Source organism: Cyrtonyx montezumae, unplaced genomic scaffold, assembly GCF_038088225.1.
Source record: "Cyrtonyx montezumae isolate F1298 unplaced genomic scaffold, pur_monq_1.0 scaffold_8, whole genome shotgun sequence".
Lineage (NCBI taxonomy): Eukaryota > Metazoa > Chordata > Aves > Galliformes > Odontophoridae > Cyrtonyx > Cyrtonyx montezumae.
Window position 1 is genome coordinate 76,769,250 of NW_027072089.1, and position 26,976 is coordinate 76,796,225.

Below are 26,976 nucleotides of genomic sequence, written 5' to 3' on the forward strand. Positions count from 1 at the left end.
GGGGAGGCCTTGGGCATCACCCTCCAGGCAGACTGCCACATGTCCCTAGTGCACTGAGGTCTATGTCTTCTTCAGGCTGAACTAGCCCACTGAGCGTAGGAGAAGCGCTCCAGCCCTCTGATCATCTTCATGGCCCTCCTCTGGACCCGCTCCAACATCTCTACATCCTTCTGGCACTGGAGGTTTCCCAGGCCTGGACGTGGGGCTCAGTAGGGCAGAACAGAGGGGGACAATCCCTTCCTGTCCCCGCCAGCCATCCTGCTTGCAGCCCAGGACACTGCCGGCCTTCCGGGCTGCAAGCACGCTACTGGCTTGTGTCCAGCTCAACAGGCAGAGCCCGTCCCGAGTGGGAAGGGATCGTCGCGTTGAAACCCCGTGGAAAGGGACGTCCCACGGGCCGAGGAGTGGGCGTTGGGGAAGGACAGGGGGAGGCAGGTGGGCACAACGCCCAACAGACGTGCCCGAGGGCAGGAGCGAGGCTGGGACACGGTGACTTAGAAGGGGGCGGAGAGAGGAAAGGGAGGGACGAGAAGGGAGGGGGGGGGGGCGGAATAATGAAATAAATAAATAACCAGAGGGAGGGAAAAAAAAAAAAACAACACACACACACCGAAAAAAAAAAAAAAAAAACCTGCGCGTCAAGTCTGAGGAAATGCTGTGGGAACTACAGCCAGGCTGCTCTTTTTTTTTTTTTTTTTTTTTTTTTTTTCTCCTTCTTCTCCTTCTCCCCTCGCGTAGCTGAGAGGAAGGGCGGCACGAAGCAGAAGTAGGCAGCCCCATGAGCCGTGCCGCTCCGCGGGGCTGTGCCGGCCGGCGGTAGCGCGGCTCGGGCGCCATGCCGGGCCCGCCGGGCTGGCTGGCGCTGCTCTGCCTGGCCGCCGCGGGACGCCCGCAGGTAAGGGCAGCGCGGGGCCCGCGGGAACAAGCTCCCCGGCGAAGGCAAGGGGATCGGCGGGGCCGGCCGACGGTGGGGTTGCTGGGGGTAGCGTTTGCGCGGAGAGCGAAGAATAAGGCGGGCTCCACCCTGCCGAGAGGATTTACACGGCGGAGCGCGCTTGTCGGCTCTCGCCGTGGTGAGCTGCGCCCGAAGGGCGCGGGCTGTGGCCGCGTGTCGTGTGGGCTCGCAGAGCCCGGCCCGCCGTGCCCGCGGAATGGCACGGGTTGGATGGCAGCTCTGCAGAGCCTCGGTGCGACCGAGTGCTTTTGGTGTGCGCGGACGTCAGGCTCTCTGGGCAGCCTGCTTCAGCGCTCTGGCACCCTCGCAGGAATCGAGTTTTATCTCGTGCTTGTATGGGACTTCCTATGTTGCAGTTCTTTGCCTGTCACAGGACATCCAAAAGAGCCTGGCCCCGTCTGCTTGACTTCTACCCTTTTGGTATTCTAAATAATTGATAAGACCCCCCCCCAGCCTTCTTCAGGCCTAACAGTCCCTGGCCTCAGCCTTTCCCCGTAAGGGCGTTGCTCTCACTTTTTCTAATAATTTTCTCCAGGTTGTTTAGGGCCTTTTAGACTAGCGGGTTTCTCATCACTCCTGCACTACAGACGCTTTGTTTCCCCCCATTAATTGCTGTTTGGCAGCCATGTGCACTTCGTTCGTTTGAACTTCTACAGTTTCTCTGTCTCATTACTCTTGATTACGTGCGAGTGTCATTTTTAAGTGCCTCCCTCAACTGAGTGCTATCATAGAGCTGCGCTGGTCATGGTTGGGCTCCCTGAGAGCAAGGTGCAGCTTCAAGGAAAAGAGATTACGGATGAAAAAAAAGAAGCCTCTGCTGTCTGCAGCTTACAATTTTAATGTCTGACCACATGGCCCTGAGAGCCTTCCCTCTGGATCTCTGTTCCTAAATATGTCGCCTTGAAACCGCACAAGCCTTTTTTCCCCCACCAAAATATATGTTTCTTTCTGTCCACTCTTACCCCTTAGGCTTCTCTTAAATAGCTGCTTTCCAGGTGTCCTCCATATGTATAGGAGCAAGCCTGCATGTTTCAGAAGTGACTTGCCTGTTGCTGATTTCGGGTGGATTCTCCCATCTCCTGTCTGTAACCTCTATCTACCTTTTCTGCCTGCTCTTCAGAACTATGATCAACACATTGTGGCAAGCAGACCTTAGTGGTCTTTGTGCTTTTGCTCCCATGACATTTTCTTCCTTCTGGAGCTGTTTTGTTTTGGGGCACTTGTTCCTTTGGGATCTCCTCGTTGCCTGAAACCTGCTGTATTCTAGCCTTGGAAAGTCAGATCCCATGCTTTAGGTGCCTTGATGTACAAGCCAGTAGGTCTGTCAATTCATAGCTTTTAAGAGGATGCAAAACAGGGAACTTGTGTTTACTTGGGATGAATATGTGAAGTCTTCCCTTTGCTTTCAACATGTGCTTAGTTCTGAGTCTGTAAGTACATAGCCAATGCTTTAGACAAGTAAGCAAGGTAGTAAGGGATGCCAGGGAATCTGTAGCGTTAAGTTTGCATGGAAAAAAAACACATACATAGAATCACCAATATGGGTGGTGGTACGACAGTGAAATTGGCAATGTATTTCCTGTCAGGAATGAGAAACACTTGCAAATGTAAGTTAATGGGTACTGATAAGTGCTGCTGAGAATAGGCATTATCATCGTCATCATTTTCACCAAAGAGGAAACAGGAACAGAGAATTCGTGACTTGCTGTAGGTCACACACCGAGCATGGAGCAGAACTGCAGGGAGCAGAGCTCACCCTCCTTGTCTTGTGCTTCAGCCACAAGATGATCTTTCCAAGTGATGCATCCTGGGCAGCTGTCAGAGGACAAGGTGTTTGGCTTTCTGAGACACAATCTGCCTGTCTTTTGTGCAGAATAGTCGCATCCCTTTCCTTGCTTCACAGCGAGGAACAGCTTAATTGTTTCTGTCAGGTGGGGTTAAAGCCCTTAAGAATGAGCATTTACATGGACATGGTATCCCAGTAGCCTGATGTAATGCCAAGTTTTCTTATTCTCCTGTATGGCAACAGGATTCTTCCACTATCTCAGTCTTCGCTTTACAGGGAACGTTTGCTCAGTGAAAGCTTCCAGAAGTTCTCATAATCTAGAAGAGTTTTGGTCAACATCTGTTAACTTCAACATCTGTTAACTCAAACGCACTCTATTTAGGGTGAGAAGGGAAAAAAAACAGAGCATAAAAATGTCCTCCTGGTCCATGTTCCTGCTCTGATTAGGACCAAAGGAATCACTCGATAGAGCAAAACTTCTGTAACAGCTCATCCAAAGCCTTGGGTTTATTCTGGTGTTAACAGTGTAAAAGCAGCCTGTGTTCAGCTTGTTTATTTGTCCAAATGCCCTTGCAAGAAAGGCACCTGAACACTTTTCATTGCTTTACAATTTCCCCTGGGTCCTGTGAAAAATCTGAAATTACGTTTTAGAGCACCGCATGTAAGAGGAATAACGCACTGCGTATAAAACCAAACCAACACATGGTTTAAGAAACTGCTGTTGCTTCTCTTTTCACGTTGAGCATCATCTTCCTGATGTAATTTCTACTTTCCCACAGACAGGACCAAAACAAACCTTCACCGCATTCCACAAGTCAGTAGAATTCAGAGTCTGTCAGCTGTCTGTAGCAATACTAGCCCTCAGCGTTTACAGCACAGAGGGGCTCAGAAACCTCAAAGCATCGCCCTCTGGCATTTATGCCTTCGTGCTGTTCAGAGGAGTCTCAGTGTTTACCTATCTGTCCCTCAGAATTCAAATGCTGTAAGCCCAGCTGTAGCAGGGACACGTGTAGATGCAATGAAGACATGACGCGTGCTGTCCTGCTGCTCCCTGCCCACTTCCCCTCAGTGTGACCAGGGCTCCTGGTGGTGTCTGCAGTGACCAAGCCAGTGGAGACACTCAAGGTCAGGCTGGATGGGGCTCTGAGCAACCTGATCTTGCTGTAGGTGTCCCTGTTCATTGCAGGGGAGTTGGGCTAGGTGGCCTTTAAAGGTTCCTTCCAACCCATACGAGTCTGATTAGCTCACAGGAGGTGGACAGCGGGGAGAAGAGGGAAACTGGACTATATGGTTCTTCATGTCCTCAGCTGCAGCTGTGTTCTTGAGAAGGCTGCCCTTTCCTTTCATTGGAAGGCTGACATGCCACCCCTCGAGTTGCTGGCTTCTGCTGCAGCTGCTCTGAGAGTGGCTCATTATTACCGATGGAAAGCACAAAGGCAAACATTTGTGTGTATGGATGCAATATAAAAATTAAGTGCTGTTTAACTAGGTTGCACTATGGACTAGGGTAGGCCTCAGTCTGTGTAATGCAATAGTCTGCCTGCAAGAACTTGCCCTGTTTTATGACTTACTCTTCTTTAAACGCAGCCCAAAGTTCACACAGATGTGGGATGGAGCAACCCGAAGCTGGAAGCTGCAGGGTGGGCTGCAGGGGTGGCCATGGCTACATGGCAGGGCTCCAGGAAACACAGGTGTCCTGGTGGGCCGCTCCCCATTTGTCACCACACTGAGGCATCATGCCTGGGATATGGTATTGTTACTGCCATAGGCACTGTACTGGGCTCAGCCCCTCTCCACAGGCTATACTAATTGCTGCTAGAGACCCTAGGACACCCTGGTTTCTGTCCCATGCCTGCATGCCTACCTCAGCTGCTCTGCGTTGCTTCCTTGCTGTTTGTCTTTGCCGGGCATGAGCTCTCTGGGCGGAGGGTTTGGCTTTCTTCTCTGTTTGCACAGTGCTTAGGGTGTCATGGCTGCAAACACAACTGAAGGCTCATTAATCGTGGCAGGTTAGGGCCCTGTCCTCTTCTCAACAAAGTCACAGGGAGGCCTGCTGGGAAGGGAGCAGATATATCCTGCAGCCCACAGACACCGTACCATTCCCAGCCCTCACTCTTATTCCCCACCCCAGTGGCAGGGACCAGGAGAGGCTGCACGTGGTGCTGGAGTCAAGCTGGCCGATTTAATCCACCCTGCAAGAGGAATTAGCTGAGGAGGGGTAAAAAATAAAAAAATAAAAGTGAGGTCATTCACCCTGACCACTTTGTGGCTACTCCAGAAGAAAAAGAAGCATATAGGATCTGTTCAAGAATGGCAAAGAACAACATTTGTGACTGCACATTGGTGTAGAGTATATTTAGTCAGTGGTCAAAATGGAGGGAAAAGAAAAAGTCTCACATGGAAAAAAAAATAACTGTGAAGTTTTGTTAGGCAACCTATTAATCTGGAGTACAGATAGGGAAAAATGTGCTGCTAGGTTCATATGAAGGCTTAAAAATTGCTTATGTAGCACACAGGGGAATCTATTTTGAGCCTGTTATTTTGCAGCACCAAATAGTTTTGCCTTACGAGCATCGTGTTCTCTGTAACATTTCGTCGCACGGCATCAGGAACAATGAGATGATCCCATGAATCTGTCCTCACAGGAAGAAAAGAGCTCTCCCCTGCTGTAATACCGCGTGCGGTAAAGCAGGCTTATCATGGAAATCAGCCAAAGCCCCATCAAATCGGGGAGGGGTATTCCTGCTGACTTGGCTGAACCCTGGCGGAGTTGGTTCCTCATGATGACACTGGAAGAGTAAATTAACCATTTCTCAGCCCAGTGTGCTCTTCTGGTAAAAACACCAGTTCCTTCTTGATAGAGGCACTGTAGAACGGCCCTGGAAATCTCTTGTGACTGTTTCTGCATTAAGATTCAACTACAGCTGATGAAGCATGGAAAAATATTCTTCTGAACTAAAATGCAAGGGGAAAGTACTCCCTGTAAAGGTGTCTCTAATGCCTTATTATTATTATGATGTTATGTCCTTACTCTGTTGTTTTTATTCCTGCTTGTTAGAGACTGTTGTGTTGCCACCAGCCCTCTTTGTGAAATGTTTTGGTTTCGTTGGCTTTCTGGTTTCTGCTCTCTGATTCATCTTTAAAGCACCCTACCTAGCAGCTGCCAGTCTTTGAGTGACCATGGCAGCGAGGACCCACTCACAGTACACAGAGAGATCCTAGCCTGGAGCTTGTTCTGCAGAGGTGACTTTGCAAGTGGATGAGCTGTGCTGTGCTGAGTTTTCAGCCTGCAGAAGACAGCTGCACGATGGACACGCTCACTTGGCTGCTCTCAGCCCTGCCATCTATCTTCTCATCCACCTTCCATCTGCTATTCCTGAGGTTCCCAGCATGCTACTGCCAGTGTGGTCTGTGCAGCACTTCTTTGCATGGTCTGCCTGCTCGAAGCAGCACTGACTGCTGGTCCTTCCTCATCTTGGAGCAGCACCTGTTGCTCAGATGTTTGCTTTTTGCCACATATTAAAACCAAAGGGCAATGGGAATAGTCAGGATTGGGCTTTGACCGCTGCTTTTTCACTTCCTGGTTGCAAGTTACGTTTTTCTCTTAAGTCTTTTTATTATGTTTTATTTGTCACACTCCTTATGTCCTCTTTAGGTATTCAGGCTCTAGCAGGGTTTCAAGGACCTATTTTTAAGATTGAAATAATATTTAGTTAGTAGCCATTGCCATTTCCCGGCTGTATTTTACCACGTGATGGTAGTTTTGTGATGTGGTTTACTGGTCACTGGAAAGTTGACATCACCAAAAGCATTTCATTCACAATCTGAAATTTTTGTGTTGAATTACAGACCTGCAAGTGAATAACTGGAATTGTGTGGTGGTGACTTGTGTGCTGTCCTGGTTTTTTATCAGCAGTGAAGCCTGCCCTTGCTGAAGACCAAGGTGCTGAGGCTGCAGGGTCTACTTCAGATTGGCTGAGAAACTGTTGGTCAAAGCTCAGTCCTGTTGACAGAGGCAGATGAATCCCAAGGAACCACAGAAATATTATAGTTCTACAGCAAGTTTGGAGATCTCCAGTTTCAAATGCGAGTAGGATGGATGCATTCAGATCCCAGAACAAGTGTTGTGTAAGGCAGGAGCCACCTGGGTTTGCTCTCCCATAGGTACTTTGGGTCTGCAGTACTAACTTGAGAAAGAATGTGCTTTGCTCAGTGAGATGATGACAGATGTCTTGAATGCTCTCCAGAAACAACCACACTGAGCACAAAGGTGTCGTCTCAAGGTAGTTAGGCCTTGGCGTGTCCCTTTACATCTCAGCTTTTCTAAACTAAGATTATCGCTAATGAGCAGTCCCCATTAAGGCCTCAGGTTCTTGTTCAGAGATGACATGGGAAAAAGGCCATGGAAACCCCCGAGCTTGTTCTTCCAGATTTTTTCTTTTAAAAGAAAGAGGCCCGTGCAACTTTATCTTCTCTGAAATGTCTGTCTGAATATTCATCTGAGTGAGAAAGTAATTTTAGCATCCATGACACACAGCTTCTGCTGTCATCCGATTGCTCAACAGCACCGAGAATAAATATTTCCGTAAGCCCGAGGACAGGAATCTGAATGCTGCTGGTTCCCCTTTCAGAAGCACCTGTGTGTGTGTGTGTTTTCAAGGTCTGAGTAACGTGGTTGTGCTTTGTAGCTGACTCATTGAAGTTCTCCGACCCTCTGAGCACAAGCACGCTCTTGCTTAGCGTCCTTTTCAACAAAAAAAGAGCTTGGCACCAAAACACACTCCTCCTGCAAACCTTGACAGGAGCACGCATGTTTCTCCAAGGAAGTCAGTGGTGCTACTCATGTGCTTGAAGGTAAGCAGGTGTTGGCATGCTTTACCTAACAGCCTTTGACGATCCACCGAGCCCAGAGGACATGTGCTGTTTTTTTCTCTGGATTCTTCGCCTGTTGAGTATTCTTGAGTATTCTTCTGAGGAAGTGTTTATCACAGTGCGGCTGAGGAGGTAAAGGACCTCCAGAGTTCATCCAGCCCAGCCCCCTGCTCCAGCAGGGCCCCTGGAGCAGTCTGTCCAGGACCAATTGAGAGAAGGAGAACTAACTTTATTTAGGAACTGGTACAAATTTGTGTGCATTGCATACACTTTAAGTGACAAATTAAATGCGCAGAAGCACCTAGGCTGCTCTGAAACATTCATTGACATCTTATGGTGGTATTTAATGCAAGCTTTTACCAATAGTAAGACTTAAGGGAATGACCAGCCTGGGTTGTCTTTGTTCTGCTTTATTAATTCAGATGAGGCTGGCATCTTTGCTTTCGCCAAGGCCCCATTTCTTAAGAGAAGAGCTCCATGATGTCAAAATCACCGTTGCCTGAGGAGAGGAAGGATGTCCTAGGGTTTACTTTGGAGGCTTGCTTCTCTTTCCTGCTTTGTCACTAATTTCCTGCCACCTTTTGAAGCCGTCTGGCCTCTGGGTGTGAGTTCCTCCTCTGTGAAGCGAATTACACATCCTTAGCTCAGATGGACACCTATGGAAAGCTGATGCCCTGTTTGGCAGTGCGCTGCAGCCCTCTGGCACATGGTTGAATAAGGAACAATCTGACTTCAGTGGGGCCCTGTTAAAAGAAGGCTCTGAGATCACTGGAGCTACCTGAGGAAGATATGAAGGTTCTGTTCCTCTCCACCCTCTGCCAGTCCACATCCGACCAGCATCTCCCACCTTCGTGAGGGGACCGGGCTCAGGAGGAAGTTAGCGAATGGACACAGAGTAAATCACAGAAGGGAATGTTGCAGCTTTATAAATGCATTGCCTTGTCTCAAAAGGGGAAGGACGTAGTCACAGAGGAGAATGATTATTGACACAGCGCATAGATTTACGCAGCTGCAGCTGGGAGCATTTTGCAATAATAGCCCTCTTCATGCTACAGAGCAGGAAGGTCCAAAGCAGTTTACCAAAGGTAGTGAGCAATTAGCTCCTGGCCTCCACGCAAGGGAGTTGCTTGTTGTGTTCAGGACGAGTTTTGGTTCTCAGAAATGATCCCAAACCCTTCCACTGAATGCCCTTCAGCAGATTTGCATATCCTTCCTTAAACAGGACAACTTTGCCCTTGTTTGACACTTCAGTAATTTCTTAGTCTTCTAAAGAGGAACTTTCAAAATGGAGCAAACAAGGAAGAAAAGAACATTCTGTTGATAAAGCAAGTGACTGGACTCATTCTTGGTCTCACTGCTTTTCTCACCACTTCAGACTGCTGGAAACAGGAATCAATTGCTCAAGATCTCTCTGCTGCTCAGTCCAGCAGATTACTGTGAGCCCCATTCTGTTGATCTTGTTTTTGGCTCCGTGGATACTGGAGAATTTCAAGAGCATCTTCTGGGGTGCTGGGCAGCATCACCATTCAGCTGCCATCCTGGCCAGCTTTCTGTTCCTAGATCACCTGTTGCTTCACCAACACTGGTCACTGTCCCGGTAATTGGGAAGACAAACAAAGTGGCTGTCAGGAAGCCAAAGCTGAACGAGAGCTTTTGGGAGCGTGCAAATGCTTATTTACATTATGGTAGGTTACCTTTTTGTGTGAGGTGCTGCACAAACATGGCGTGCAATCTTTGTTCCAAGAAACATATGATCTAATCAAAAAGCAAGATACTGATAATAAGGGCAAAGAAAGAGACAAGGAAACAATGAAACAAAAGATGTGTTCTTGCAAGTTTGAACTCTTAATTTCACCTGACATCATTGTGGTGATAAAAAATGGCTCTAAGAGTAACCTGTAAAAATTTGAAAACTCAAGAGCTCTGACTTGAGGCACTTACTCTATTTCAGGCACAATTTTGATAAACACAAGTTACACACCAACTCATGGCTCAGTCTCCAAGCGAGGAGGTGGTGCTTTAAAGAAAAAATACATCCTCTTTGGTCATTTTTAAGTCACAAGATCCCTTCCCAGCATTAGAAGACATCAAGGTGCTTGGAGAAAATAGTTTATATCCAAGATATTGCAGTCAGTTTGACTAGAGAAGGAGGAAGGAGGAGAGGAAAAGACATGGAGCAAACCAGGGTAGAATATTAGGTAGAGGAATAGAGACCATTATCAGCAGGCACAGTACTTCTATATACTATTAGACAGGAAAAACTCCTGCTGAGCAGCAGCAGAAGTCCTGGTGCATCTTTCTCCAAGCAAAAATTGAGTAAATGAGATTTTGATAACAGCATTCAACCATAACGAGTAATTTCTTGCTGTGAGCTGATTAGGAGTCATTTTACCAATGGGAAGATTAAAAACTAGGCATAAAACGTTGGTTGCCTCCTGGCACTGATGCTCCAGGCAAACTCAAAGCAAGGGCCTCTCATGTGGCACTTTCACCTGGTTGGTTGGGATTGATTGTGATGGATTTTTTGGATTTGGAGAGGAACGAAGGCTGTTGTCTTAGTTTGTAGCCCTTTGGTGGATGGCTGCCTCGGTTAAGTGAAGTCACCTTTGCAGAACACCTGGAGAGCCATAAAAAGCTGCAGAAATAAGGTCCAGCATTTTCTGGGACTAGCCAGGGGTGTTGAGTATTGCAGTGGGAAGCTGGGAACTTCTTCTTTTCAAAGCGTATAAATAATTCACTTTATTTGTTTGCCAAATGCCACATTTTAAAACTGTCAGTGGCCCAGGTCTTGTTCTGAGGTCATATACATGGAAGAGACCACAGAATTACATCAACAGCTTTTTTTTTAGTTTCTTTTTTTTTTTTTTTTTACAGATTTTTTTTGAAGTCATAGGTTTGAAATAAGAGTATTGTAAAAAAATAGCTTTAATAGCATGCCAGGAGTTCATGACAGTTGCAGGATTGTGCTATTATTGATTTATCCCCTGGCTGTATCACAGGTCCCTGTGCATACATGTACTTGTCTACAAAGAACCTTTGAAGTCATAAACGTTGTGTAATGTTTTACTGCTCAGCTACCCAAAATGCTATGCTGGAGAAAATTTTTCCTGCTCTCTGTCAGCACTGTGATGGGATAGGCCTGAAGCTTTCTGGGTATATTGGGTCTCATGTCCTCTCTCTCATTTCCTCTTCAGTTGTCACTACAAAGCACTCTGCCGTGTGAAAGCGAGCAACACTATGAATACTCTGGACGGTGCTGCAAAAAGTGTGAGCCAGGTATGTGAGTGCTGGGCTGTACTGCCTCAGTAATTGAAAAGCTCCATACAAACAGCTCTGGAGGTCAACCAGGAAACTTGCTCTCATGACTCCACAGATCTATTTGCACATACCACTGCAAATGCATAATTTCAGGCCCACAAGTGCCTTCTAGTAGGAGTAGTCTCGCTGACCTCAGCAAAAGCTGTAGCAATTCTTTTGCACTTATCTACTGTACATGGTGTAATGTAGCTTGGTCTTCATCCACGTAGATAGGATTGCTCCCATGTCATCTGGAAGTTTTGGTGCCACTCTGGTCACCTGAGTGAGGAAATGTGTGAGGCAGGAGGAAGAAATGGTTGTCACCATTAGCCCATCTCATTTTCCCTGTGCTCAGAGAAATGGTGTGCAAGTTGCAAATTATCTGCTTGTCCTTTTCTCCTTCACAGGGAAGTATATGTCTGCTAAATGCACTGAGACTTCTGATAGTGTGTGCCAGCCATGTGGCCCAAACGAGTATATGGATGTCTGGAATGAGGAAGACAAATGCTTGCTGCATAAAATATGTGATCAAGGTGAGCTTGTTCATACTGAAGAAACCTTTAATCCAAATTAGTGAAGCATGAGATGGGCGAGTGGATCTAGGGAATATACTCCTTTTGGGGTACGTGGTAATGAAGTTTGAGCTTGCACAAGAACCTGGTGGATGGGGAAGTCCCCAGACACCAGAGTTTTGCTTCTGTTCTCTGCTGAACACTGCAACTATAGTCTTCATGATGCTGATAAGATTTTCAGTCAGGCCATTCAGTCCCTGTGAGATGGATCTTAAAGGCTGTCCTTTTGCCTAGCATACTTGGCATTTGCTTCTGCCCTTGTCTCACTCTTGCAAAAGCTCTGTTTATTTTCTGCAGGAGCTACAAGGAAAAGCATTGCTCAGGAGCCCAATCAGTGAGGTGCCCCATGCTGATCAAGGGCCTCCCACGCTTCTTGAAAGATTCCTGTAGCATGAATGGTTTCACCTCTGGCATTCAAGCAAAGTAAATAGGTAGAACAGGATGTTCGTAAACTCAAGGTTTGTTATCAGAGAGATACTTACTGCCATCTGCTTTCTCTTCTAGGGAAAGCTTTGAGAGAGGTAAACCCAGGAAACAGCACATTCCAGCGGCAGTGTGCCTGTACCACAGGTTACCACTGGAACGAGGACTGCGACTGCTGTCAGCGGAATAGCATTTGTGCTCCGGGGTTTGGAGTTGGGCATCCTGGTAAGATACAGAGAGGGGATGTACAAATGAAACGCCTGACTCGGGCCTGCATCATGTGGGTTGTGACACTAAAGAGCAGATACCGGAGACTCTCACACCATTACTGCTGTGTGAAACGCTCCAGGACAGTTTGCATTTGAAAGGCTTCTGCCTTTGTAGTTTAGGTGGAATCTTGGATCGAGCTTTAACACGGGCATGGCAATGACAGCAAGGTCCTCAGTGCATTTCTCATGTTTGCTGAGGTGCGTGGCTGTGGATCGTTAGTTTATGCGTTGCTCCCAGGTTCAAAGAAGTGGTCCACTGGTGGTTGTTGCTGAGGTCAGATTTGACACCAGCTTTTGTCAGATGGCTTTGTTTTGCCATTCTATGGTGTTATGAGTTAAAAGCAGTAAACACCTTTAAGACAGCGCAAGTATTCCCTGCTTTAGATGACATGCAATGCAAGAATTTATTACAGACGTGTAATTTAGACCAAAGTCTGACTGAAAACAAAATGCAGGTATTTTGTGTGTGGTTAAGTTCAGGGTTGTAGTGGACGCTGGGAACACCTGTACCAAGCATAAGGAGCACCAAAAATTCAGCACACAGTAGAGCGATAGAGGATGAAATGCTGCATGGGCCTGGAGCAGAGTGGTGGTGATTTCCCTGCAATCTAGCAAACCCTGATACAGCACTTGGTTTATTGTGGCTTCACAGAAGTGACAATACCAGTTAACGTCACTGCCTGTGTTGTAGCATTGACAAGAGGAAGTTAATGGAAGTGGCCTCATATGAGAACAGCATGTTATTTTGCAATAACTGGAAATGGTGCCTGGTCATTTCTTATTCTGATTGTGCAGGGGAATATGCTCATCGTACCCGAGCTCTTTTTATGTGTGACTATCACTGTTGCTTTAATAGACTTCTAGATCCTTCTCTCCTTAGGGAAGCTTTTGGGGGTTGGGTGGAGTGGGTGGTCTGGGGGGGCATAGTTGCCCTCCCCCCGCCGGGAAAGAACCCACGGAAACTTAGTTGTGATGTTTTTTTCTTCCTCTGCCACATACAGTGCAACAAGACAAGGACACAAACTGTATGCCATGTCCCAGAGGCTACTTCTCAGAGGTTGCTTCATCCACTGATGAGTGTAAATCCTGGACCAAGTAAGTCCCTTTGCCTTCCAAAAAACCTATTATGGCCACAGGGCAGTGAGAAGCTTGAGCAAACACTCTTTTCAGGGCAGTGTCTCTGCTTCTCAGTGGAATGTATGGGGCATCTGGGCAGATTGGATAGCAATAAGGATATTCTCATGCTGGATCTCAAGTCTTTCCAGGGTGGGAGGAAGACATCTAGGACAGCAACTGTTGAGCTGATATAGGTGAAGATAAAGAAGGTATCTGAGCTTCTTCAGGGTGGAGGAATGCAAGAGTACTTTACAACATGAAGTATTACTCTGCATAAGTGTAGGAGCCACAATGAGCTCCCTCTTCGGGATTCTAGCTTCTTTGTCTTTCCTTTCTAGCTGTACGTCTCTGGGATTGGCAGAAATGGTCCCTGGGACTGATAAGTCAGATGCAGTTTGTGCAAAACGGAAGATGGTTGAGCAACCGGAGTATGGTATGTGTCTGTATAGAGCTTACCTATTAGAAAGTACCAGGGAGGAGGAGTGTATGTTTACTAGGGATTTTGGCTGGTTTAACTCCTTTCCCACTGTGGATGAGTGACAGGGAAGCAGCTTTAGACCAAGACAGAGCTCTTGCAAAATCTTACCTTTAAAGACTACCTGAAGCCTGGCAGCTCTAGGGCCCAATGCCTGGTGCTAAGCAGTGCTTTACACCTCTCCCTGAGGCTGCATGGTGAGCAGTGTTGCTGTTACACATCCATGATATCCATCACGTTTACTGCTCTTTCATGTGTCAGCCTGCCAGTTTTTGTACGTTATTTATTTAAAGGCCACCAGCTTCTCCTCATGTCTCCTTTTTAGCAGTGCCTAATGTTCTCAGCTCTCCCTTCTTGCCAGTTGCTCTCCTTTCTCTCCTGTGAGGCATGCAGTGATCCTTAGATGAAGGCAAAATTTTGCTGGCTGAAGTCTGTAGCTTCCACAAGTGATGTGTCCCTCTCATTTTGAGGCAGAGCAAGCACAGCCCATAGGCTGCAGGCAGATTGCAGGAGGACTTTCAGAGGAGTGTGGCTGAGTCTCACCTCTCTCAGACACTAAATACCAAGATGGCTCTGTACCATGTACTTTTAGTGAGGCTGCTTGTCAGAGAACTCCATAAGAACTAGAGCTCTGGACATTATTGTAGAAATTGAAAATCAGTTAGGAAGAGCAAAACCCCTCTCCTGTGGAAAAGCAGGTGACAGGAATAAGGATTGTCATACCACTGAGAACAGGCTGCATGTTGATGGTATTATCTTTCTTCTATCTTCCAGGAACAAACAAGATCTTGTATGTGTTGATCGTCATCTTGTTTTTTGTGGCACTAATTGGCATTGTCATCTTCATTGTGTACTACAAGAATAAGGGAAAAAAGCTGACAGGTACATGATAGCTAATGATACGTATGAACGTGACAGCTGAATGTCTCTTTGCACACACTGTTTTTACAGGTACCCACTGAGATGTCAAACTCAGGAACTCTTCTGGAAGTCCTGTCCAGTATGAATGTCTTGACTGGCGAAGAGCCAGTCTTGAGAAACCTTCCTATAGTCAGGAACTATATTACACCTATGCATAATGCATTGTGCTCAGCATCTTCCTGCAGCCCTGGCAGTAGGGTGACCTCCTTCAGGGTGCATGTAGCCACGACATACAGACGATGTAGGGGCAGTGATGGGAGCTTTGGTATCAGCATGGCAACTGTGCTGTCTGGCACAGCAGAGCTCATGGCCAGAGGGAAGCAGGGGGCCACTTGTAGAGTCTTCACCACCTCCTGCCTCCTTCTTCCTGCTTTCCTTCCTCCCCTAATACTGCATTTGGATGGGTTAAAATGTAGATTTTAAGACTGATGTGTGTTTTAAAATGTGAGAGAGGAAATGTTTTTAGCTGAATCCTAGAAGGAATAGCGTAAATAGTGAATATATATATATTTAAATCTGGCAAATATACTCTGGATAGCGCTGGATTGCACGGTGAATAGCACAGAAAGATCTCCTGCAGTTACTCAAATCTGTGTTAAGATCTGGGTCTTCACAGTGAAGGACACAGTCTTATTGTTTTCTTCTTTTTTTTTATTTTCTTCTCCTAAACATGAAAAGCATTTCTTACTATATTTTTCCCTTGATCTCCTTTCCCAAACCCCAGAAATCTGTGAAATGTTTTGGGAGCAGTGGAAGGAAAGGCAGTGAAGTATTTTTCAGCCCATGTTTTAGAAATATGCTGCCTCTACCACACTAAACATGGGTTGTGCTAAATCTGGAATTCCTGGGATGGGCTGAAGGAAATGGTGACTCTCCTTGCAAAGCAAATACTTGCGATTCAGAGCAGGTTAGAGAAGAGCACTCTTTGCTTAACATTCCTATTGACCTGCTGCTCTGCAGTGACAGTCCTCCATTGCCTTTGCACGGTAGATCCTGCTAATTAGGGTCCCAAAGCCTTACAGGCTCAGGAAGAAACTGCCTGCTTGGGGACTGATTTTAAACAAACAGACCTAACATCAGAGGTATGGAGTCATTGCTGGGAAGTGGCAGGGGCTAAGAAGCTTAACTGTCTTCAGATATACAAACTAGCACAAGCCTAAAGCAAAACTTGGGCCCTGCGTAATGTCCTGAAAGAATAAGTAGAAAGGAGGAATAGTTGCTAACTCTATAAAACAGCTCGAGCATTATTGGACTTGAAGCTTTTCCATGGGAGACAACTCTGATTAACTGCATTTCCCTATCAAGTACATCTCCATTACGTGGAATGCACTATACTTGAGCCTGCTACCCCGTGGTTTCGGTGGCTTACCCTCTTCTCTCCAGTCTGCTCACTCCTGTCTGGGAATGGTCTTTGTGCCATCCGGGTGACTTCTCTTGAAGTAGACTGTGCAGTTGTAAGTGGATGGGTACAGGGCCAGTCATAGTGTGGTGACATATGACCAGGAAAGAAACCCCATTTGATGTGGAACGCAGTTTAACGTGATCTGTCTTAGGAACTTGGAAACATTTGTTCCACAGCAATATATCCCTGTTCCAGTTAGAATGAATCCTCAGCTAACCTGATGGTGGGACACTTGAACAGTCAGTAAAAACAGTCTTGCTGGTTTTCATTGACTGTAATATTATGGATCTTGAATGACTGTGGGTGCTTAGGTCTATGGCTAGTTTCAGTGCCTGCTCTGTGTTACAGCTACTCTTCTGTTCTCCTTACAGCAGATCTACAGAACTGGGCTAACGAGGTGTGCAGCCAAATAAAAGGAACAAAGGTAAAATCAGTGACACTAAGATTTTCCCTATGTTTTATGGTTTCCTCACAACATTCCTGACACCCCTCCTTACTTTAGACTTCATGTTAGTGTTTGGACAAGAAAACGAGTTTTAAATTTCTCAAAAACCACTCACAGCTCTGGCTTTTTTAGTCTGGTTTTCTGTAAATGTGAGGCTTATGAAATCACCATTCTCAAATAGCTTCTGAACCTGCTCTCTGGTTTCAGCCAGCTTTAACAGTGGTAACAGTCTCTGTGATGATTAAATACTCACAAGAGGAAGTTGAACATGAGCCCATGTTAGTGAACACCTGATACTCTCACCTAGGAGAGAGCCTTTCTGAATGCTGGAGCTGGGAAAAGCTTAACTTGTGTTTGCATCTTTTTACATACTGGAGTCCCCACGGGAGAGAGACCTGGATTTGAGACAGCACCGAGGAACTAAGAACATAGCCATCAGCTAACGGAAATGGCCACAATCCCCTTGAATTCTGTCAGTCATGAAAATCCTTGTGTGTGAGGAGCATGTGACCTTGCAAAGGGTTTTGCTCTAGAACAGCTCCACATGCTCTTGCCTGAAACTCTTGGTTTGGAGCATGGATTCATATGCATGTGCATTGTCTGACTGACACTGGGGTCATGGACTGACATCCCCTAGCTCCCAGGTGCATGCTCTTCCATTGCCCCACCTGCCATTCCAGGAGCTCTGTCTAGCTTAGATGTGGTAACACTCAAATCCCCTTGCTACAAAAAGGAAAACAAACCCAGCAACTTTTTGAGCAGGCAGTTCCTCTTTTGTCTTGTAACTGCTCTTGCAGTGTCCTGCACTGGCAGCTGCTCAGATCCTCTGGGACAGAGGAGTGAATCAACAGCAATTAGTGGCTGGCAGCATTTCCTTTGTGTCCTCCACCGTGGAGGAAGGGAACAGATGCTAGAAATGAAAGGTAGCGGTTCCCAAATACCCATCATTATGCATGACTAGCAGGAACTGAAGGGAACCCTTTAAGTATTTCCCAAACCTTTTTTTTTTTTATGGAGCTTCCACCAAAAATATAACTTAACTGTAACACTGCTGGCAGTGATGTCACGGGCTTTTGCATCTGTTGTCTTAAAGTTTTCGAGGTTAAAGCAACCTTGTCTGTTGGCTTCTGTTTCTAGCACATCTCTGAGTGAACACAGTGTTCAAATCAGTTATTACTGCTAGTAAAGATTTTGCTCACAGTGAGATCCTCACAGATCAACAGCCCTTCAAAAATGTAGATTGTTTAGGGGAGTTACAAATCTTTTTAGCAGTTAGGTAAGATCTAAGTGATGTCTGCAAGAAAGAGCAGAATCACAGAATTGTAAGGGTTGGTAGGGACTTCTAGAGATCATTTAGTCCAGCCCTCCGTCAAAGCAGACTCCCTTCAGCAGGCTGCACAGAATCCAGCAACCTTTCTCTATTTATCAGCTCTCCAGTGCCCTCTTGACTGGTTGATGGTCAGATTTGATGATCTTGAAGGCCTTTTCCAACCAAGATGATTCTGTGATTCTTAAGAGCTAGCAACTCTGTTACACTGAAATTAAATGTTATCATCCCACAAGACACCAGATATTTTTTGGAACACCAGCTGAGTCACAGCTCTTACAACAGAATAGAGTTAGGCTTCTCAAGACTCGAGTCTGGCACTGCCACTCAATCCCACCAGCTCCACGCTGAGGAAACATTAAGGCAGGCCTGTTTCTCCTTCATTCCGAGAATAAGCTTCAGCCAATTTCTTTATTAAATACAGTTCTATTTTGAATCTATTTCAGGAGCCATCTAGAGACGCATACGTTACTGTCAACATAACGAACACTGCCATCCCGCAGCTCTCCGAAGATGTGCGTCTCCTGAGCCCTGCTGGCTCCCCTGCCGCCTGCAGCTTGCCCTGTGCTCACTCCACGTGTGGGCACAGCAGCCTGGGCTCAGCATCCTGTGGGGCTGGGGGCAACCTCCAGGAGATCTCTGTGGGAGCTGAGACCACAGATGACCACTTCCCACCCGTTCCCACAGAAGATGAATATATGGATAAGGATCTCAATACTGCTGATTATTTACCCTTACTGAGTCAGCCTGACAGTAAAACTTTGTCATTGTTTTCAGAACCAGTGGAGATAGGGGAGAACGATAGCTTAAATCAATGCTTTTCAGGGATCGGGAGCACAGAGGACGTGTCTGTCCCCCGAGGCTCCGACCCTTCCTCCAGTGTGGATGGTGCACATGCCACCATGGACAAATACCTCCAGAAACCTTGCCAGCGTTCCTACGGTTGCCCAAAGGAAATTGACAGCAAAGACACAGATGGTTCTGCAATGAACCATGACTCAGAGAAGATCTGTGTGAGGTGTGGCATTTCATACAGGGAGACTCCCAGAAAGGGGAGCAGACCCCGTTGTGCTGCAGTCGACGGTGCCTCCACCTCCCCAGAAAGTGGATGCTACACACAGTGCACCTGTGGTTTGAATTTTCCCTCTGCTGGTCAGAGCACTCTAGCAAGTGACCGTGGTATGGAAGATGCGTCCTCTGATGGTACCAATACAAAGTACCAGAACACAAACAGAAGCACTTCAGGGACAAACAGCGGCGCCTCAGACCTTCCTCCAGCATCCGGTAAGCCCACTAGGCCTGACCTGTGAACAGTTGTATAGGGTTATCTCTGGTGCTTGTTTGCTATTCTTCATGCTATTCTTCAGTTCTGATGTGGGAGAATAAAAGAATGGAATGATGCTTTTTCACTTAGTTGCCCTGAAGCTAATCTGAAAGATAAAACTGAAATAGGAAGGCCATTTGGTTTGTAGTGAAGTGTGTACACGTGTAGTGTGAGCACTACAAGCAATAACTGTAGAAGTCTTAGAAAGAGTAGAGAACTGAGAGGCTGAGTTGAGAAGAGATGCAGAACTGTGAAGGACATCTTTCCGTTCTGCAGCCTGCGTATGCGTTTTTGTCCTTGCCATTAGGTTGCAGTCCAGTTACAATCATGTGGTGGTCAGTGAAACTGGCTGGAGGTGTAACCTGGTGGTCGTGGTTGGGTCTGAGGGGCTGTGATCCATTTTTTTGCTTTTAGCTCTTTCTCTTTGTTTTAAATTGCTAATGTATAAACATATGTATATTATATAAACAAAAAGTAGGTGAATTCTGCAATTCATCTGAAAATAATTTCATACAGACATTTTTTCTCCAAATATAAGCTCTCATTCTTTAAAGAATGCTGAAACACTGATGTCTCCAGTTTACTGCTTGGCTCCTAATTTACTAATTCAGTGAATACAGCAAAATAGTTAAATGAAAGCAAGGATAAAAACCGAAGAAGGGAAGTTATGAGCCTTTTCTGGATGAAACTTCCATCTATTTCCTTCGTTATTAAAAGCCTGCAATCTTTTTGTCATATCTTATTAGTCATTTTAGAGGATAATCTCCTGAAGACAGATGTTCTGTTTTTATTTGCCTGTGCACTGCCAAACTTAACGGGACCTTAGTTTTGTCTGGGACATCTAAGTATTACTGTAATACACAGAGTGATCATAAGCAGTTGCCCTTCTTTAAAACCACATCACGCCTTAAAGTTTCTTACACAGACATTCTTGTCAGTCTGCCAGAGACCAAAAGCAACACTTTATAAAGACCCACGAGTGACATTTTGAAGGCCTTTCCCTTCTAAACATACAGTGCTGTGCGGGAATCTCAAAGTGTGCAGTGATCTTTCTAAGAGCAGACACTTCCTGCTGCTTCAGTTTCCTGAATACTTCAAGCAGTTTCACTGCTTGATCTGTACAGAAATCAGCAGTAGCGAAGAGAAGATGGATTTTATTTCTCTGGAGAGTGACTGTGGGGTACTGCTGGGAGTCAAGTCATATTTGGCTCTGCAGAAGTACTGCTTTTCTTTCTAAATTGCTTGAGAAGAGGAAGAGAGAATAGTAAGAAACAAGAGGGAAAGCTGGCTTAAGTAACGTGGTGGAAAACGCCATCTTCACTGTGCACTGTAATTCTTTATATATGATTTTCAGTACCTTTGGCTGTGTGCTTGCTGTAGTGCCATCTGGTGAACCCTGAGCACAGATACAGCGTTCCTGGTTTACCCCAACCTTGGCATGACTGCCTGGAGGTAGTGGCTGAGCAGTGGGCAGTGAAAGAGTGCAGGTTTAGTCAGTGTGGAGCTGATGTGCTTCACTGGTGTGATGGTGTGCCTTGGTGTGTCCCACCCCAACTGATGCTGAGGCTGCTGGTGGAGCTGTGGGGGCATCACTGATTTTTCTGGGCCTTATGAAATGCCCAGGTGGAATAAATATGCATGCATAATAAAGCTTCTTCAGGCAACTACTTCGGATGCAGCTGAGCTAAGGCAAAACTGTATGAAAGTGGGTGGATGAAGAAATAGGAAGAAAAATGATGTGGGTAAATTCCATGAACTTTTAGTTTTAGTTTCTTAGTACTCAGAATGACAACGGAAATTGCAACATCTGTCCCAGCTGTGAAATGACCCTAGAGGACCAAAGCAAACCTCTGGACAGGTGCCAGTCCAGGCTTTGTGGATAGCAATTAACATAAGCCTTCAGGCAAAGGCTTTCCAAATCTCCCTGAGCCTGGAAGCTCAGAACGTGGAGCACTGGATCACGGCCACCTCAAACCTTGCGCAGGGCCTGAGCATAAGACACGAGTGGTGGAGAGCTTTGGTGACTCATGGCTTTGCAGAGCCTTCACATCCAGAGCCTGCCCCTTCCCAGTTCAGCTGCAAGAAGCAACATCAGACAGCTCTGAGGAAATTATCCACTTGCATTGTTCCAATTCCTAGTGAACACTTACCACAGAAATTAATCTGTCTTTGTAATGAACATTGTCAAGAGATCAAAAGGCTGAAATGCTGCAGAGAGCAGTGCCTTCACTTGTACTCTGAAGGAGCGCTTTATGCTTTTCTGGTTGGAAGCACATTTCTTAGTGTGACCCAGGGAGTTCTCGTGTCCATTTTGCTCTTCTTAATCTCGTACCAAGCTCAGGTGAACTTTTACAGTACGGTTTTTGAGTGGCACACAATAGCTGAAATAGCTGAAATAAATAGGATTGCCTGATGGGAGCTGTTAGAAAGATGCTCCAGCACTACTTGAGCTAAGTTGGCTATCATATGAGGTCTTCACTCAGCTCTGGTGGAATCTAGCAGTGGTGTGTGAACAACACCCAGGAATGTAGGCAGCACCCTTGGCTGCTGGAGAGACAGCACATCTCTGGGTGGGCCGTGCTCAGTGCCTCTCATGGCTAGAAGAGCATTAAGAAAATGACCATTTATAAGGAGTGGTGTTCATTGGCGTCAGGAGTTTCTTTTTGGGTTGGTTTGGTCACTTTTGTTTCATTTTGAAGGAGGTTGTTAGTTTGTCGTTGAAAGTGTGTTTTTGGATATTATCTTCCTGCTCTGAGAGAAGTTTATTGATTCCACAGCCTGGTCCTGCTGCCACTTGAGTCAGTGACCCAGTCCTTGACTTAGAGAAAGATTGAATTCATACTGAGAAATCTCTGACCACAGGGAGACTTGCTGAAACCGTAACACTGCTAGTTTGATGTATGTAGACTGTCTGTTCCCTGTAGCAGGATATATCCCAATAAATCCACGCAGGCGCTAGGTGAGTGCTGGGTGTGTAGGAGTGGGAGATCAGACAGCGTGAGGTAATCTTATAAGCTCCGTTCCACTGTGACTGCATGGCCTGATGTTAGGTCTTTTAGCATCTATTGATTAAACCTGCTGCCTTGCCCACACGGCAGAAGTGATCGTGTATCAGGGGGAAATAAAACAACATGATTCCCGGGGTTTTAAAAAGCGTATAGGAATTAGAAACAGTAGCTGTTTCCTCACGAACTGGAGGTGGTCTAGGGGTTGCTTGTGTGTCCGGAGGCAGGGGGATGATGTGGTTATCACGCTGTCTCACTTGCAGGAGCACAGTGTGCTTCGTTCTGAGGAGGCACAAGTGGAAATGGTGAAAAAGCTCAGTGGAAGGCATTGATTATAAGAGCATCCCTATGTCACGGGGATAAAATCATGGAACAAAAGCAAAGCTGTTGCAGTGGATTGAATTCGCCATGCTAAACGTTGTCCTCATGAGAGAAAATATTAATCATGCATGTCTTCTTTTCTCCCCCCCCTCTTCCCCCAGGAAATGTGACTGGAAACAGTAACTCCACGTTTATTTCCAGCGGACAAGTAATGAATTTCAAGGGAGACATCATCGTTGTCTACCTTAGCCAAAACTCCCAGGAGGGAGCAGCGACCTCGGGAGCAGCCGAGGAGAACGTGGGCAGCCCGGTGCAGGAGGAGAACCTCAGCCGCTGCGAGACCTTTGCCGGCAATGCTCAGCACTACAAGGAGAAGTGCGCTGAGCTGCATGCCGCCATCCCAGGGGGCAGCAGTGGGACGTGGCAGCACACAGCCCCAGTGCCAGGCCTGGCGCGACACAGCAAGGCCTCACCACCCGTGCAGGAGGAGAGCAGGCTGGGGCACAGCTCGGAGAAGGTGTTGAACTGATGTGAGGCACCATCCCACGAGGGGGTCGTCCCCAGATCCCAGTTGTTGGGACAGATTCATTTCTTCCGAGAGCGCTGCTGGCCTTGGGGTCCCCCAGGAGACTTGGGACTGGGAGCTGGGCCCTGTGGGCTGCCCGTCTCCTCAGCGGGGCGGCAAGTTCTCCATGCCTCTCCCCAACAGCAGCGAGGGACAGCTGAGGGAAACCCCTTGCGCTGGGGGACTTGGTGAGAGGGAGGACGTGGATCATCAGTTATCCCCTCCTGGAGAGGGGCAGGGTGCTGAAAGAGGCCCCAGGCCAGGGTGTTTTTTTACTGGGTGGGAATTTTAATAGCTGTGTAAGGTGATCCCTCTCACTGGGACCTCAGTCCTCCTCCATACCTTTCACGGGGGAAGGAAGCAATGGCCACCTCTGCTGCTCAGCTTGGTGCCCATCTGGCAAGGCAGGGATGGAGTCGGTGGCTCCAGCCCTTCCCATCAAAGTGGAGCAGGAGCTCCAGTCCTAAGCCAGCGTGAAACTCAAGATCCTTGTCTGCCCCTTGCTAACTTATGGGTGTGAATGGGTGTAGCACTGCCTTGGGTTACAATAACAGGCAAATTAGCACTGATACGCCTTGAAAGTGTATCAGATTAATCCTGAAGAAGTAGCATTTATAGTTTTGAACCCTGATTCGCTGCCACCTTACTGCATCTCCCCTGAGGAACGCAAGCCCCTGAAGCTGAAGATTAGCAGTGTGTGCCCAGCGCTCTGTTGCACAATCTTGTCACTGACATGAAGCCACAGAACTGCTAGCAGGTGGAGGAAGGATCTCGGACAGCTAGCTGCAGATGTTTCCCAAGTGGCAGGAGGAGTAGAGAGTGCCTGAAGATGAAGAATTTGATCAGGGTCAGGCACGTGTTCCTTCATCTGCCCAAACAAGTTTGTCATTCTCACTGATATTTTCATTAATAAGTAGAGCTTTACTTAGTCAGCATGAAATGATTTCCAGAGCTCAGGCTGCCTGAGCTGAAATCAGTGTAACCACCATCACACTTAGAGCCATGGGACCAAGGGGTTGCATTTAAAGAGCAATAGCAGTTGTTAGTCAAGACTCAGCTACTTAATTGGCTTTGATTCAGATCAGTATCCTTCAGCCTCCTCCACCAGCCACTGTGGAAAGGTGAAGGGAAAAGAGCCTCAGGGAACCCCCAAGAAGAAATAATGGTATTTTTTTAATGTTTCCTGACCAGGGGTTAATTCTCTGTGTGTGCAAGAGTTGCAGGAGCGTGAATGTATAGGAAGAACAGTGCTTATTTTCTACCAGAGTGAAGGGACCTCTAGTGAAGCATGTTCTCATCTGCTCTGATGGAAAAGATCTCTGCAGGGAGGGCTTCTCTCCAGGTAGCTGCTCTGTTTGCAGTAGTACTGCTCTGAGGGTGAAGAGAACCCATGAAGCTAACAGGTTGACCACTGTGCCATGATGAACTTCTCATCCACAGAACAGAAGGATGGCCTTAGCCACCCTCACCTCTCAGGAGAATAATTCTGCATTATTTATATAGCTGGGGTGGAAAGCTCAGCACGGATGTGCGAGACTCTCTCTTGAGTGGCTGGGGGAGGGGCATGCGACCAACCCAACTGCCTTTCACCTTTGTGTGGACTTCAGGAAAGCAGATCATCTGAGCTGAGGCTCAGCCAGGCAGGAAGGCTGTGCTGTTCATTGATGGCCTCTGTCTACCTCTACCTCTTCCAAGGAGGTATGAGACTGGGGCTGTCTTATCTGTGGTACTGTTTTGTCTTTCCTACTGGATCCTGCAGCCACCTCGTTGGAGTTTCTTCAGGCCTGTGTCTGTATCCTCCAGACATTGGTGCTGTGGGGTCAAGGAAGCAGAGCTGCACATCAGGTTCATGCCAGCTGGTGCAGATTCTTTCCCACTTCAGTTTTGCAGTTGTATTTTTCTGGAAAGCGTTTATCCAGGACAGCATTCAGGCAGCCCCACTTACAGGACAGGAGGGACTGAATTAGTGTGAGCAGCACTGGGTGAACCACTGCCTGCACATCTGGCTCCTCCATCCTGTGGTCTCTACGCACCACCAGGAGCAGGTTCAAAATCCTGGTGTCAGAGAAGACAATGGGGAGTTTACTGTGATGTGTCCTCAGTGAGGAAATGTTTTTCCCTTGCTGAATTGTAGGATCTTGCTGAGTGGGTTTTGAAACTGGGATCAGCAGCAGGCATGAAGAAAAGGGTCATCGGGATCTCAGCACTGTGGCCACTCCCTTATGGGAAGCACAACACACTGAAAGACACAGTTCTTAGTCTTCCTCCAGAGTCTGTCCAAAAGTGAAGAAGTCATATCACAGTCGTCAGCATGCCACGTGTTCCCCAGGTCTCTACCTGGCTGCTTAGACATGGACCCCAAAGGGACTTCTGACTTCGCATACTGTCAGGTTGGAGCAGGGGCTGGTGTTTAACACGTCTTTGTACAATGGGGCCTTGTGTGTTGGGCACTAACTTGGAGGCTTCTGGCTGCTATTGTAATACACATAACTAATGGTAATGAAAATCTTAAGGCCTATTTGAGAATGAGCGGAGATTTGAATTAACGGAGAGAATCAAATATGTTATTATTTGCCCATGCTCATTTTTACAAAAATAAATCCTTAATATAAAAACCTTCCTAGATAGGCTTTTGTAACATTCTTTATACTTGGAATTGTTTTAACAGAAAGTTTTGTATTACTGTGGGAAAATGAGGGCTTTTGCTCAAGGGCACTGGAGCAGCCGTTCGTATCCCCCCAAAAATCAGTATGAGATTGAAGGTCACAGAATGACAGAGTTGTAGAATGGTATGGGGGCTGGAGGAGACCTCTAGAGATCATGGAGTCCAACCCCCTGCCCAAGCAGCTCCCTAGCCCAGGTTGCACAGGTAGGCATCCAGGCGGGTCTGGAACATCTCCAGAGAAGGAGACTCCACCACCTCTCTGTGCAGCTGTGCCACTGCTCCGTCACTGCACTGGGAAGAAGTTCCCACACACATGTGTGCAGAACTTCCTATGCTTCAGTTTGTGGCCATCTCCCCTCGTCCTATCACCACACACTGCTGAGAAGAGTCTGGCCTCGTCCCTTTGCCTCCCGCTCCTTAGATATTTTCAGACGTGGATCAGATCCCCTCTGAGTCTTCTTTCTTCAAGGCTCAACACACCCAGATCTCTCAGCCTTTCCTCGTAAGGGAGGTGTTCCATGTTCTTTATAATCTCTGTAGCCCTCCGCTGTACTATTTCGAGGAGATCCCTGTCTTTTTCTATACTGGGGAGCCCAGAACTGGACACAGTACTCCAGGTGAGGCCTCACCAGGGCAGAGTAGAGGAGGAGGATCACCTCCCTCAACCTGCTGGCCACGCTCTTCTTAATGCACCCCAGGATTCCAATGGCCTTCTTGGCCTCCAGGGCACACTGCTGTCTCATGGCCAGCCTGTCATCCACCAGGACATCCAGGTCCCTCTCCCCAGAGCTCCTCTCCAGCAGCTCATCCTCCAGCCTGTACCAGTGCACACAGTTATTCCTCCCTAGGTGCAAGACTCTACACTTGCTCTTGTTAAACCTCATCTGGTTCCTTTCTGCCCAGCTCTCCAGCCTGTCCAGGTCTCACTGAATGGCAGCACAGCCTTCAGGTGTGTCAGCCATTCCTCCCAGCTTTATATCATCAGCAAACTTGCTGTGAATGGACTCTATCCCCTCATCAAGGTCACTCATGAAGATGTTGAACAGGACCAGATCCAACACCAAGCCCTGAGGAGCACTGCTAAGCACAGGCCTCCAACTGGACTCTGCTCTCCCAACGACAACCCTCTGTGCTCTGCCAGTCAGCCAGTTCTCAGCCCACCTCACTGTCCACTCATCTATTCCACACCTCCTCAACTTTGTTATAAGGATGCTGTGAGAAATAGTGTCATATGCC

At 47.1% G+C, this 26,976-nt stretch overlaps 1 protein-coding gene across 1 annotated transcript; it reads left to right on the top strand.

Moving 5' to 3' along the window:
* Positions 1-640: 640 nt before the first annotated feature.
* Positions 641-23,743, top strand: TNFRSF11A (TNF receptor superfamily member 11a). Its single transcript, XM_065752453.1, has 10 exons — positions 641-895; positions 10,808-10,889; positions 11,318-11,443; positions 11,987-12,130; positions 13,176-13,269; positions 13,629-13,723; positions 14,540-14,647; positions 16,460-16,512; positions 18,307-19,144; positions 22,672-23,743. The coding sequence occupies exons 1-10, from the start codon at positions 836-838 to the stop codon at positions 23,037-23,039; spliced, it is 1,968 nt and encodes a 655-aa protein (XP_065608525.1). The 5' UTR covers positions 641-835; the 3' UTR covers positions 23,040-23,743.
* Positions 23,744-26,976: the final 3,233 nt, after the last annotated feature.

Bases quoted from the DNA above. Each gene is read 5' to 3' on its own strand.
- TNFRSF11A (XM_065752453.1), top strand. From the start codon at position 836: ATGCCGGGCCCGCCGGGCTGGCTGGCGCTGCTCTGCCTGGCCGCCGCG. The intron at 10,890-11,317 runs GTATGTGAGTGC...TCTCCTTCACAG, and splicing joins CTGCAAAAAGTGTGAGCCAG to GGAAGTATATGTCTGCTAAA. The intron at 13,724-14,539 runs GTATGTGTCTGT...TCTATCTTCCAG, and splicing joins GGTTGAGCAACCGGAGTATG to GAACAAACAAGATCTTGTAT.